This window comes from Alosa alosa, chromosome 13, assembly GCF_017589495.1.
Source record: "Alosa alosa isolate M-15738 ecotype Scorff River chromosome 13, AALO_Geno_1.1, whole genome shotgun sequence".
Classification (NCBI taxonomy): domain Eukaryota; kingdom Metazoa; phylum Chordata; class Actinopteri; order Clupeiformes; family Clupeidae; genus Alosa; species Alosa alosa.
This window is the reverse complement of record NC_063201.1, coordinates 7123940-7138525: the sequence shown is the minus strand read 5'-3', so window position 1 is coordinate 7138525 and position 14586 is coordinate 7123940. Positions and strand designations below refer to the sequence as shown.

Genomic DNA, 14586 nt, shown 5'->3' with positions numbered 1-14586 from the left:
AGCCATGAAAGAGACACTGGCTCACTGGGCAGGTTACGTTGCAGAGCTTAAATGAAATTAGGTTTTAAATATGAAATAAGCAGTTTCCTCTCAAAATGTATGTAAATAATGATTATTAACATTATGATTATATAATTACAAAGATTAAGCATGTCTGTTTATTTTTGGATTACTTCTCAAACATTTCATGAATGCACCAATGATAATGCTGGTTTATAATTTTGATAGTATTATAACATTACACTCTAAAAAATTATTCATGAGGTTAGTAGATAAAACTTAAAATGAAGAACATTTTCGACATAAAAAAATTAAGTTTGCTACTTGTACATGTATAGGTGAGTTGACAACTTATTTTAAGGAGTTTGTCATACTAAAAAAAGAAAGAAAAGCTGTCTCAACTTATTAATATATGGATTTTCAACACACAGTCTTGCTTTCACCTAACAATAGAAAGTATTAAGTTACTGAAACTTGTAAATCTCGTGACCAAACTTATAAAGCTGATAACACGACTGAACATTCAGGACCTTCCAGACCACGCCTGAGAAGTAACAGAAATTATGGCACAGGATCCTGAACATGTAGCCTGCATCGAACATCAAAGGTGCGTGCAAAGTAGGTCTAGCCTACTATTTTTGTGTTTGTTTTTAAAAGCAACAGCTATCAAACAACGGCACACAGTGCATCAAAATCTTTGTCACGTGACACTACAAATGAAATTAACGCTACAGCTTGCCCTTTTGCTAATTTGAATATTTGAAAAGATGGATTTTACCTAGCTATCTACAGACAGTAGCTATCGTGTCTTCCAAGCTAGCTGCTGCTTGCACGGTAATTAAACCATTTGAAAAGATGACTTTGGTAGCTGGCGTCTTCAATGTTACCTGCAGCCTGCCCTTTGATAATTTGGAGTTAGTAAAGGTAAATTTAGCTGTCTGGTGTCTTCAAACTTCACAGTGACAGCTGCATTCAGCACTTAACATTTTAGCATTGCTAGTTCTAACACTGCACGTGTTTGAGGATCATATTTGGTCGTCCTAGTTAAGCCTAACATTGTCACTATTTATGAAGGTTTGTGGGCCATTTGACATTCTTAGCTTAACCTGAACATAGGCCTAATAGGTAGGCCAACATTTATTTATTTTTGAAGTTTGAGAAATATTCTGTGTCAATCCCTGCCAACCACGTAGATTTTGTTCATTTTGTTGTTTGTCTTGAGGTAAATTTTCTAACATTGTGCCTTTCTTTTTTATACAGATAAATGGCGAATTCAGACGGATCTCTACATTCATTCATTGCACAACTGGACCAGTTGCCATTGCTTTAAAAATAAACAATGCTTTCAGAAAATTTAAATTGCTGTGTGCTTTCATTCAGACAGAAGTGAAGTAAGTTACTATAACTTAAAAAGATCCATGCAAATTGTTACCTTAATTTTTTTTAAGTAATTTCAACTCAAGTTGTTTTTTGAGTAAATATTGTGAGACTTTTATAGTGAGAAGAACTCAATTAGTTTAGCACAATCAACTTGATTTGTCCTCTAAAAGCTTAATTAAGTTGAATCAACTTAATTATATTAATTTGATCATATAATATAATTCAGTTGTTCTAACTATATAAGTCTCACAATATTTACTCAAAAATGGCTTGAGTTGAAATTACTTAAAAAGATCCATGCAAATTGTTACCTCAATTTTTTTAAGTTGAGCCAGTGTATTATTTTTTAGAGTGTAAGATCTAAAGTGGCCTTAATGTTTTATATCTGTTACAGGGCCTAGGGACATCTAAACCTGTTGAGTAGGGCTATGAAGGTTTCTGATAAAGACGAGATCTATATTTGGCATGGGAGCACAGAATGTGCTGAAGCGATTAAAAAGGTACACGTTGAAATAGAAAAAAGGAGATCAACACATGCTCTGAGCACTAAATCAGTCCTGAATGATTATAGATTCTACAATTTCATGCTTTCAGACATGATTTAAAACAAAGATAAATCTAGTAAGATAACAAAGATATGACTGATTGAAGATTGAAACAAAGATAACTCATGCATACCACCCCATATACTGTAACATGTATTTCACAATATGGGAGTCTTGTTTCCTTACCTAATTGTTTTGTTAATTATAATAATGTTTGTCTGAAGTTTGTTATGATTAATGAAGATGATATGATACCTTAAAATAGTGACAGGGATTTTGTGAAAAAGTACACATGTATTCCGGATTACATATTTAAAATAAAAATATGAGTATAACATGTAGGATGAGGCTTTCCACTGAAATTCAAATATTTGCCTGCCTGGGCAGCCATATTGGGGCAGCCGTGGCCTACTGGTTAGCACTTCGGACTTGTAACCGGAGGGTTGCTGGTTCAAATCCCAACCAGTAGGCATGGCTGAAGTGCCCTTGAGCAAGGCACATAAACCCCTCACTGCTCCCCAAATGCTGCTGTTGTTGCAGGCAGTTTGCTTCGCCGGGATTAGTGTGTGCTTCACCTCACTGTGTGTTGAGTGTGTTTCACTAATTCACGGATTGGGATATATGCAGAGACCAAATTTCCCTCATGGGATCAAAAGAGTATATATACTATACTATACTTATATAGGGATCAAAAGAGTATATATTTACTTATATACTTATACTTATATAGGGATCAAAAGAGTATATATACTATACTGTGTAGCCTATGTCTCTGGTGGCTCCTTTCCCTTTCTATACTGATAACCTAAATTAAAAAACTCTCTAGGAATGTAGAATGTAAAGTTAGCTTTGTTGTAGGCCAATAGAGCCTATCCAGCCAGCATGTTTTAGGCTGATATTGGTTCTCGTTTCTTGAGTGTTCTGCAAAAAGGCATGTAACTACCCTTGTGCTGTTGAAATTTATAAAATCTTACAAAATCTGTGTATACTTTGACATTTGGTAGCCTTTTAGCCCATGTGTAGTCAAAATGCCTCTGTTGTAGGTGCTTCGACACAATGACCTTTACAGTGTTTCATAGCACATAGGCTTATACTATATAAATATATATATATGTCAAACCATCCTTACTGTAAAGCAGGTTGTGGATTGTTGTTGATACTATGGGTCTTACAACTTCACATAATCTCTCATAACTGTTTCATCCACTGCTAACAAAATATTACACAATGATGATGTAATCCAAAGTATTAAAAAATGTTACAAATTACATTTTAGGGTATGTATTCTGTAATCTGTAGTGGAATTCACTTTAACCTTCTCAACACTGGTTGCTGTATTTAGTTGGTCTTTTCAGTGTCGAATTCAGATAAGATGGGGCCTTGAGCTGACCAAGATAACCAACACAGTGGTGGATATATAACAGGTGGGGTCGGCAGGGACGTGAGGGTAAACATGAAGCTGTATTTTCTCGTGTCTTTCTTGGCAGTGGCAGGTACATTTTATACGATTTTTCTGAACAAAATAACACAAGCTCTTATAATCCAATAAATTAAGCATTTTTGGAAGAATACATCATGCAACTAATGCTCTTAAAAGATTTATTGTATGTGCTAAATGTGACATGGGATTCTATATGTTTGGTTTTGGGGCACTTTGAGTCACAGGCGTAATCAATCATTGCATGCAACATCAAAGCGTTGAGGCCCTGTGGGTTAAGACTTCCTGAAGAGGTGCCTCTGTGACTGTATATACAGTACCATATGTTTCATTGCATACCTTCCAGTTTTGTTTATTTTTTCCCTTTCTGTAAAGTATCTGCCTGGGATGTAGAAGATGACAAAATAGTCGGAGGCTATGAGTGTGTGAAGAACTCAGTGCCCTGGCAAGTTTCTCTGTACGACGGGTACAACTACTGTGGCGGGACCCTCCTCTCCAGCGAGTGGATCCTCTCGGCAGCCCACTGCTACCAATCGTGAGTGCAGAGTGACAGTGAGGGAGCATGAGCTTACATATATGTGGCTGAATAGATGAGAACAGGATTAAAACTTGATGTCAACTCCATTATGTAAAATCAATGAAAACAAATAGAACATACTCTGGGAAACAAACAAACAAAAAACACTTTTAGAATGGGACATAATTTGGGGACATACACAAACGGGACAACATTTCTGATGTCAGGTCAGACTAGATGTCACTCTTGGTAAGATAGATTTTATATTATTATTGTAGCATTATAATCTTAATTGTTTCTGTAAACAATGTTCTGAACACTGAATCTTTACAGAAACAATTGAGATCATAATGCTATGATAATAATATAAATCTATAAGGACTCACACAGAGGGCCAGAGAATAAGACAAGTCTGGATTCAAACCATCTTTATATACCTGTATATTTTTTTAAGTATATTTTTTTGTACTTTTATGCCTTTATTGCGGATAGGATAGTGGAGAATGACAGGAAATTAATGGGAGAGAGAGTCGGGGTGGGATCCGGAAAAGACCATGGGGCGGGAATCAAACCCGGGTCGCCGGCGCACGGTGCAGGTGCCCCAGCCAGTCGCGCCACAGCTGGGGCCATCTTTATATTTTTATACAGACAAGTGGGCAAAAGGAGCAAAAATGTGCAAAGGTGCAATGTTTGCGTCACCTTGACTGCAACACCAGCAGATTCTAAGCACTCAGCTCAGCTCTGGTGCAGCTCAGCTCTGTGTACCTGTACAAAAACGGTGTGTAGTCTACCTGTCACTATACGCATGATGCTTGTCACCCCACAGGTCTCCCACCGAGGTGCGCCTGGGCGAGCACCACATCCGGGAGCCCGAGGGCACAGAGCAGCACATCATGTCGGCCAAGTCCATCCGCCACCCCGAGTACAACCCCCGCACCGTGGACAACGACGTCATGCTGATCAAGCTGAGTCAGCCGGCAGTCATCAACCAGTACGTGCAGACCATGGCCCTGCCCAGCGACTGTGCTCCCGCCGGAACCATGTGCCGCGTCTCAGGCTGGGGCAACATCCGCGACAGCAACCAAGGCTGTGAGTATATGACGTGTGTGTGTGTGTGTGTGTGTGTGTGTGTGTGTGTGTGCATGAGAGAGCATGTAGGGAGGGAGAGAGCAAGAGAGAGCATGTAGGGAGGGAGGGGTCTATCTTGAGGGTGTCTAGGCATGAGGGTGTGCCACTTGCATGCCTAAGTGTCTGCGTCTGTATGAATGAGAGTGTAAGAGAGACAGAGTAAGAGAGTGAGAAAGATTAGAGAGAGAGAGAGGGAGTGTTTAGTGTATATAAATGTGAATGAGAGGGTAATGGAGATTGACATTAAGGCAAAGAGAGCACAAAAGAGGGAGCTGTGGAGAACGTGCATTATGAATGTATGTGTGTGCATTTCTCTCTGTGTGAGAAAGATCAAGAAATACAGAGAGAGAGAGAGAGAGAGAGAGAGAGAGAGAGAGCGTGTGTATGTGTCAGTGTGTGTGTCTGATAGACAGCCTTTCTGTAGCACTTTGACACATATGCCGCTTAGTTTTCAGTGAAATGGCTGGTTGGTTCTCATATCCCCAAGAGACAGCTGCCAGCTCTCGCTGATGAAATAATGTGTTCACAGCTTGAGTTCATTCAGACATGGTAATCAAGCTTTCTCGAGTCCACGGGAGTAGTAGTGCGCCCACCACTTGATAAATGTGCCTTGATTGGCCCCTTCCCTCCCACTTGGTTTTGTAAAACACAATCCCTGCTCTGTCCCTGCTGCAGCGAGGTACCCTGATAAGCTGCAGTGTCTGGAGATCCCCATCATTGACGACGACACCTGCTGGAACGATGCCTATCCTTTCCAGGTCACCTCCAATATGATGTGTGCTGGCTTCATGGAGGGGGGCAAGGATTCGTGCCAGGTACAGCTCACCTAATCCTGTGATGTTGATGTTGTTGTCCTGAGATAAGGCCATGGAACTATGGAGTCAGATAGCTGCCTTTATTATGCGAGCGCATTAAGAATGAAAACGAGCGCCGATTCAGGATTCGAGAGCGTAAATACAGAAACTGAGGGGTGAAAAGTAATCTTGTGGTGAATAAAACTGTTATCACAACTGTAACAATTATGATTGAGAGCACAGAAATGAACACCTCTTTTTTTCTTTATTTACCACTGACGCTCATGGTAGAGTACGCATTTGCCTCATAAAATTCAACAAATGTATTCAAATGTGTGTGTGAAGATGACAAATGTGATTGTTGATAAATCTGGGAGGCTTGATTTCAATTGTTCAATTGTTGTTTCAATTTCTCTGTTTTTATATTTACAAGAACACTTTCTTTCTCTCTCTCACCTCTCTCTTGTCTTATAGGGTGACTCAGGAGGCCCTTTGGTGTGCAATGGTGAGGTGCAGGGTGTTGTGTCCTGGGGTAAAGGCTGCGCCATGAGGAACAAGCCTGGTGTCTACGCCAAGGTCTGCAACTACATCTCCTGGATCAAGGAGACCATGGCCTCCGGCTAAGCGCCGCAGATGGACCTTAGATGAGAGGACAGTGAATGGCCATAAATACAAGAAATCAAATGAAGCCACTCAGTGTCTGATTGACCGTGCTCTCCGCTGCTCTGCACCACACAAACAATTAATTGCACATGAACACAAACCTGTCTTTTCTTTTTCTGCATTGGGCATAAGCAGTGGTTTTGGAGTGATGTGCTGCATAGGTGATTGCCCATGTGATAAGTAACAATGGTAGCAGAAATAAAATGACAGTAACAGCTAATTTTCATCATACTCTAAATGAGGGGCACCACTGAACAATTGTAAAAGATGTTTTGAAAGGAAAAAAAACAGAGGTTAAAATTTATGTTACTTTTTTTATGATTCGCAATTCATGATTTATTGAGAAGAGAGGTCTATGACGCAAAACAATGAGAAACAGGGAAAGTAAATTCATGAGCTTGTATGTTAGCAATTCAAAACATTCATAAAGAATGAAATAAGTTTTAACATTCAGTTTTAACATTTTAACTTTTTCTTAATCCATATTTGCTGTTGATTGCCGCAATGTATGGAGGCACTACACAAAACAACTGTCTACAAATGCCAAGGTCATAGACTCATTTCTGACTTGATGTTCTTAAAAAAAAAAAAAAATAAAATAATAAATAAAAAAATAAAAAATCATAAAAATAAATAAATTAAAAAACCTCCATATAGGCTATACAACATATGCTCACTGTACCTAAAAAAAAACAACTTTGGACACTAGTAACATTTTGCACAGTACATGAAAATTGCAATAGCTATCTCTTGCCAATAGAGGGTGTAAGAACTCTGTTACTTTTGTGTTGGACTGAAAAAGACGATGAGTGGTCAGCCTCTCCCTTCATTCAAGGTTTGAACACATTGCTTATATATATAATTATTAATTATATAATAATTTAATATAGATTAAATATTATACCCTAAGATTTATTTGTTTTTATTGATTTACTTTTCTTGTAATTAAGATAACAAGATCAGCAGCTAGGCAGGAAATTCACCTCTGAAATATAAGCAGTAGACTAGGAGCAAAAACTGTCCTGTCCTGTTAGTAGTGTCCCGAGACACCCAGCCACTGTCCTGTGACACCCAGCCACTATCCTGTGACACCCTGTTAGTGTCCCATGACATCCAGCCACTGTCCTGAGACATCGAGACACTGTCCTGTCACTGTCAGGACACTACTAACTGGACAGGGCAGTCATACTGTTGCTAACCTTACTTAATATAATTAGTAAGGCTGTCAAAATAACTTTACTGGTTTCTTCCTAATTTGTTGACTCTCTACCTTAGGCTACACTTAGTTAACACAACTTTCTGGTGAGGAAAGTAATTCAACTCATCAGCCTTAAGTAACATTTACTGAAAAATATGAGTAGGGTTTGCCGGAGTCTTCGGCATAATCAATTCTTTAAGATCTATGCACAGTATTAATGTGTTGTGGATGGTCATCTACTTGATGGTTTGTGGCACCAACAAATAATTACAACAACAGACATGACAACAACAGTTTGTCACTTCGTTATGTGTTAAGGATTGATATCATTTTAAGAATGTGTGGACTGGGCATTCTGGGAACAGCCTAGTAATGTGAACACTTGTAAGGAGCCTTGTAAGGAGCCTTGTAAGGATAATTTGTGCTAATGAGTGCTTCTTACTGAACGTAACTCAGATATTTGGACAAAAGTGTCTGCTAAATACCATAACCATACCCATAACCATATTGAAGTTGTCTGAACATTTTATAGTCAAACTAATGAAGGATTTTGAGTTAACTATACTCAATTCAATTAAAATTGTTTGTCACATACAATTATACTGTCTGCATGGCTGTGCAATGCGTAAATAAATAAGGAAATAAAGAAAAAGAAGAGAAGAAAAATAAATGTCTAAAGTGTTGTGTAAGTGTTACTGCAACACAAGTTATCTAAACACAGTTCTTTTCAGCTTTAACGACTTAAAATGAATGATGTACTTTACTTGTAAATTTCGAGGCAATCAGTTTCCTGACTTGTTTTAAGTAAATTCAGCAAATTACATTTTTACAGTGCTCGGGACAGTGGCTGGGTGTCACGAGACACTACTAATAGGATAGGACAGTTTTTGCTGCTACTGCCTCTCAACATAAGTAAGGTAACAGTATTTGGCCTACTGTACATATGTTCACCTATGTTCCAATAAATCCCAACATCTTTGTCAGGAATGTAGTGGTAAAATAAGAGGTAAACTATGAATTCTGTGATCTCGGTGAGGTGGACTGCGTCATGCGGTATCAGATAAAAAAAAAAAAAGGCATTCAGAACATGTCTGATCATGGTGGAGGTTATTGTTCAATGTTTATAACAATACCAGTGGTATTAAATGGTTCCTAGAGTGTTGAGTGTACATACTGTATTATGAATATGGATAATGTGATTTTTGAATGTTAAAAGTTGTAATTGGTGAATAAACTCTTTTGAGAGATGGATAAACTCTAATAATAGGTGGATAAATCATTTCTGAAATTTCAGAGGGGGATAAACTGTGTTTGCGTTTAGCCTCCACTACATCCCTGATCTTTGCTGGAAATGTTAGTGACAAGTAAATGAGAGGCAAATTAATGGAGAGTTAAACTGAAACAATTGTAGGCACATTTGACACATATTGCTGAGGTAAATCTGAAGAACTGACTCTGCCCCTTTCTTAAATGTGACCCCCCCACACACACACACACACACACACACACACCACCGCCACCCACACACACACAAACACATTAAGGATCCAAAAATACACTCAGAACCATCAGGTCGAATTCATTCCACCATTCAATAAGCAGTATGTTCATTATACTACTTGGATGTCTGAAAGTTTTGTAGGCTAATGTAATTGTATTGTAATAATGAATGTAAACACATTTACTTTTTAAAAATTATTTATTTGAAAATTAGCTAGCCTAATTATCTCATGTCGATATTGGTTCTTCCAAGGAACGGTTTTAAAATATGTATTAATGACGTCAAAGTCCACGTTTGACACAATCCCATGCGTTATTTACTGTTAGGGAGGGAGCGTAGTGGTGTTCTGTCTTCTGAATGGGACAACTCATTTAGGGCTGGAAATAAGATGTTTGGGCGTGTTTCTTTTAACTTAAGCTGTATAAATGCACCGTTGCACATGTGGTTGTCACTACAAGTAGGCTAAGGGGGTGAACTAAGGGGAGCGATTTAAGTTTTCTGAGGGTATTACCAACGGAGGGGTAAGACACTTGCTTTTATATATTTTTTAATTTTTTTCGTAATGTCAAGCAAAATAGCACGGGTTCTACCGTTAGCCTTCTACTGTAAACGATGTTCCAGTTTAAAGTAGGCTGCATGAATACCTGATACTTACATTCCAAAATGATTTAGTGGGTAGCCTCTGTTTACTAATTTGTGATACAGGTATAAATTAGGCTAGAAGTTAACTGTTATTAACTTATATTTAATGGGAATCATTATTTTGTCAGCAATTTTGTCTCCATTAGATCATGACTTAGACCTACTGTAACTGAACCTGTGATAATTTCACGCGATTTCTTATGGTCATTTCACGTGGTTTCTGTATCTGATAATTTCATGTGGTTTCTTGTGATTTAAGCTAAATCCTGGCTAAATGAAGATAACAAGATATACCCACTGTGTATTGTAATATCTCTCTGTCAATTTGAATTTCATTCTTTTTTACAATACAACTTGGTTTTTTTTCCAGGTGTAAATATGAAGCTGAAACCTTTGCTCAGAAAAGTTGGCACATTAGTGCGTGCAATACTGACCTTCCTCTTCGCTTTGATGGTACTAGGGGTGATGATATGGGCTTACGTAGCAGGGTTCCCCATTGCCACGTCCCCTTACGGCATCATTTCTTTTGGCTTCTACGGCTTGCTTCTCAGCATCCATGTGCTGATCCAGAGTCTGTTTGCCTTCATTGAGCACCGGCGGATGACTCTCAGACGCAAGCCTTGCTCCTACACAAAGACTGTGGGCTTCACCATCTCGGCCTACCAGGAGGACCCAGAGTACCTTTGCGCGAGTGCCTGAACTCAGTACGAGCACTCGTGTACCCATCGCACCTGATGCAAATCATCATGGTGGTGGACGGCAACTCCGAGGACGACCTCTACATGATGGAGATGTTTAAAGAGGTCTTTGCCGACCAGGACCCAGGGTGCTATGTGTGGCAGAACAACTACCACACATGGAACCCCACTAGGGCCAGCAGCGCGGGCAGCCTGGAGCTGGACACTGGTGATGGACTCTGGGAGGAAGACCCCCAGCGGAGAGAGGTGGAGGAGCTCATCCAGACTAAGCGCTGTGTCTGCATCATGCAGAAGTGGGGAGGCAAACGGGAGGTGATGTACACCGCATTCAAGGCCCTGGGACCCTCCGTGGACTACATACAGGTGAGAGTAGGAGTCAGGCAGGTCTAGTGGTCAGGGATGTGGCTTTCCAAATGTAACACAAGGGGGACTGGGGACAGGGGTTAGTTCACTTTAACCCTTAAGGGAATGTTGAGAAATGAACGTTCTAAAGAATATCTGGGTTCATTGAATTCAACATAGAATTTTAGAACCTTCAATTGTTGCGGAACTTAGAACGTTCAAAAACCTACACCTTTAAGGGTTAAGTTGCTTTGGACAAGAGTGACAGATAAATGATGAATAATGTAATGTAAAGAACTGGATTACTGTAACACTATACTAAAAACATTGCCTTTTACTTTTCTCCCTGTCTCCATCTCTCTCTCTTTCTATGCGCTTATACACACACAGGTGTGTGACTCTGACACAAAGCTGGACCCGTTGGCCACCTGTGAGCTTGTGAAGGTGCTGGAGAGCAACGAGAAGTACGGGGCAGTAGGGGGAGACGTGATGATCCTCAACGAGAAGGACTCGTACATCAGCTTCATGAGCAGCCTGAGATACTGGATGGCGTTCAACATCGAGCGCTCCTGCCAGTCCTTCTTTAACTGTGTCTCTTGCATCAGTGGCCCCCTTGGTAAGAGAAACATAGGAAGAAGAATATCCATATGTTTTCATTTTTGTTATTTATTTATGTTTTTGTACACTCATTTTGTATGCTCAGTTTTTTGCATACTCATTTTGTCTCAGTCATGTTCCTTTTTTATCCACTTTTTTTAAATTATAAAAGAGAGACTTTAACTCGCAGGTGTTTGTTTTTGCTTCATCAATGCAGGCCTTTACCGTAACGACCTCTTGCAGCAGTTCTTGGAGTCGTGGTACAACCAGAAGTTTCTTGGGACTCACTGCACTTTTGGGGATGATCGTCACCTCACAAACCGCATGCTGAGCATGGGCTATGCCACAAAGTGAGTATCCTCCCTACACACAGTAGTGACTAACCTCCCTACACTGAAATACTGAGCACTAGCACAGACTTTTTGGGTTGTGTCCGCAGATTAACATTTACAAGTCTACTTAAGTCTACTTTATTGAGCTTTTATTCATTCTTTCTTCTTTACACATCTGATCAAAAGCCTTTGTCAAGCTCAAGACAGTCTCACAAATAGATATTTCGCTGAAGTGTTGTATTGATAGCGAGCATGTCATTTTCCCCAGATACACAGCTCGATCAAAGTGTTACACCGAGACTCCTGCACAGTTCTTACGGTGGTTAAACCAGCAGACCCGCTGGACAAAGTCCTATTTCCGGGAGTGGTTGTTCAACGCCATGTGGTGGCACAAGCATCATCTCTGGATGACCTATGAGTCCATCGTAGCTGGAATCTTCCCCTTCTTCGTCACAGCCACCATCATCAAGCTCTTCTGGACGGGCTCCTTGTGGGACATCATCTGGGTCCTTTGCTGCATTCAGCTCATCGGTCTAGTCAAAGCAGCCTACGCTTGTCTATTGCGCAGGAGCTTTCTGATGGTATTCATGTCACTGTACTCCGCTCTTTACATGACCAGTCTCCTTCCTGCCAAGTACTTTGCCATCATCACAATGAACAAAAGCAGCTGGGGTACATCAGGGCGACGCAAGATTGTGGGCAACTACATACCCCTTCTACCTCTGTCTGTATGGGCGGCCGTTTTGTTGGGAGGACTGGGCTACACCATCTACAGGGAAACGCAGCAGAATTGGAGGACAGAGAAAAAACAAGAGGAGTTGAAATTTGTGGTCTTTGGATCAATAGCGTATATATGCTACTGGAGCCTGATGGTTTCTCTATACTGGCTCGTGTTCTTGAGAGTCTGTCGGAGACGATCAAAGTCTTATGCGCTAGAGGTGTAGGGATGCGTGTAGTCTTCAATATTATTTATTATATACTAGTTTTTTATTTGTTTTTTTATGTCTTTACATGTGCAACAATTTATTTAATTTATTGAACAGTATATTGTGAAATGTGAGATTTTACATTTTGATTTAAATTGCAACTATTTATTCACATGCCTTTGTATGAAGTGTATGATACTGTTTGAGTTACTGTACGTACACTGAAAATAAGGCAATTTCCCAAGACTTCAGTAAGAGCACTGGGCTTCTCTGACCTTTGGTTATCAGAAATGTGCTGACAGGCAGTACATCTTTTATTAGGCTCCGTGTTGTCAGCTGCTGAACAGTCCTTAGGGTATTTTTCCACATCAATGTGAAACATATTGCACTGACTACTGATGATGTATGTTCATTCCTTATATTTGACATATTTATATATTGACAGCCGTAGTTTTGTGTATTGGTAACAAGACTCAAAAACTTAGGATGTCTATAGACAAGGTCATTGCTTGATCACTTAAGGCCAGTTGTTACACAGGGGGGGTCTACCTTCCTTATGTTTGTTATTTTAAAACAATATGCACTGTTGGATGGAGAGATATATATGTGGAGTGATATGGGCCTGCAATATAAAACCAAAGCACTTTCTGCACACATGCCCACGCCTATCCCTGGGTTAAACAAAGCAAAACAAAACAAATCACACAACAAGCACACAAAAATATGGACATTACTTCGAACTCGTTGAAACTAAGGGAAGGAATGTGAGTGTTAGTTGTAGCCTACACTGTGCCCTGATTTTGTCCACTTGATTTTGTTAACTCAACTGCCAGCCTATTGATAGGATTTGCACTAGCTTTGCACCAAATTTCGGACTAGCGCCTGAAAGAGTATAAGGCTATAAAATAAGCCCTCATATATTTTGTGTTCACCTATATGCCCAAGATGTATGGAGGCTATGTTATTTGATATTGTTTCATAGGGCTTGTGGTGGTGTTGAAGCCTATAAGCCCAATGTTTTCTTGTCAAGTGCTCTGTTTGTGGCATTTTTTTTTATAATAAATAGCACAAAAGAAATACCTGTTATGTCCTCCATAGTAGAACGTTATGTAGGCCTACACATTTCGGAACAGATATTGGGTTCTGCCCAAAGTCGAGCAACATAAAAGTAACGTAAAAGTAACGTAGTAAATAAGTTACTTTCCATAGAGGGTAACTAAGTAAAGTAACGGGTTACTTTTTTGAGATGTAACGAGTAACGAGCAAACACTACTTTTTAAAAGTAACTTCCCCAACACTGCAGGATTTACACCTCAATGACTTGAGGCTTTAAAAAAGTACAGTTTCAAAACCAGTTGTACTGTTTTTGTTTTTGTACTGAGAAATGTTATGTTAAATTGATAATTCTGAAATGTGTCTCTTGGTCACATGTTTGAGATGTATGTTGGCTTGACTTGATTTTGTTTACAATTCTTGAAACTACAATGTATATTTGAAGAGTTCAGATGCAAAACCCTCTAAATCCGTCTGACCACTTTTCTTTTAAATGAGCAGTTAAATTCAGGCTCCTATAGGTTTTTTGCCTATAAATCGATATTTCAGACCAGGAAGATAGTGGTATTTAGTGGGTTTAGAAGTTAAATTATTTGATTAGCATATACTATATGTGAAGAGCATCCCCTCACCATCTTTATCTCATTTTTGACATAGGTGGCATTTAGAGGCTTTTGTATCTGAACCCTTCATTTATTTTATAATGATGATTGTTAGATAGATAGATAGATAGATAGATAGATAGATAGATACTTTATTGATCCCCAGGGGAAATTCAAGGTCTCAGCAGCAGCATACATACAACACAAACACATTCTTTAACAGCAGAAAG

General features: G+C 39.4%; 2 protein-coding genes across 2 annotated transcripts; both read left to right on the top strand.

The window, feature by feature from the left end:
• Positions 1-1367: 1367 nt before the first annotated feature.
• Positions 1368-6548, top strand: LOC125306021 (trypsin-3-like). The gene is made up of 7 exons (XM_048261156.1): positions 1368-1391; positions 1775-1880; positions 3268-3418; positions 3739-3898; positions 4707-4969; positions 5684-5823; positions 6277-6548. The coding sequence occupies exons 3-7, from the start codon at positions 3379-3381 to the stop codon at positions 6424-6426; spliced, it is 753 nt and encodes a 250-aa protein (XP_048117113.1). The 5' UTR covers positions 1368-1391; positions 1775-1880; positions 3268-3378; the 3' UTR covers positions 6427-6548.
• A 3078-nt stretch (positions 6549-9626) lies between these two features.
• has1 (hyaluronan synthase 1) lies at positions 9627-13000 on the top strand. Its single transcript, XM_048261375.1, is given in 6 exon segments — positions 9627-9685; positions 10177-10487; positions 10490-10867; positions 11237-11462; positions 11661-11793; positions 12044-13000. Coding segments are annotated over 5 exon segments (1716 nt in total). The 5' UTR covers positions 9627-9685; positions 10177-10184; the 3' UTR covers positions 12720-13000.
• Positions 13001-14586: the final 1586 nt, after the last annotated feature.

What these genes read in the sequence shown, in the direction of transcription:
- LOC125306021 (XM_048261156.1), top strand. Translation starts at nt 3,379, where the DNA reads ATGAAGCTGTATTTTCTCGTGTCTTTCTTGGCAGTGGCAG. An exon ending in GTCTTTCTTGGCAGTGGCAG is followed by an intron (nt 3,419 to 3,738) that starts GTACATTTTATA and finishes CTTTCTGTAAAG; the next exon opens with TATCTGCCTGGGATGTAGAA. An exon ending in GGGGCAAGGATTCGTGCCAG is followed by an intron (nt 5,824 to 6,276) that starts GTACAGCTCACC and finishes CTTGTCTTATAG; the next exon opens with GGTGACTCAGGAGGCCCTTT.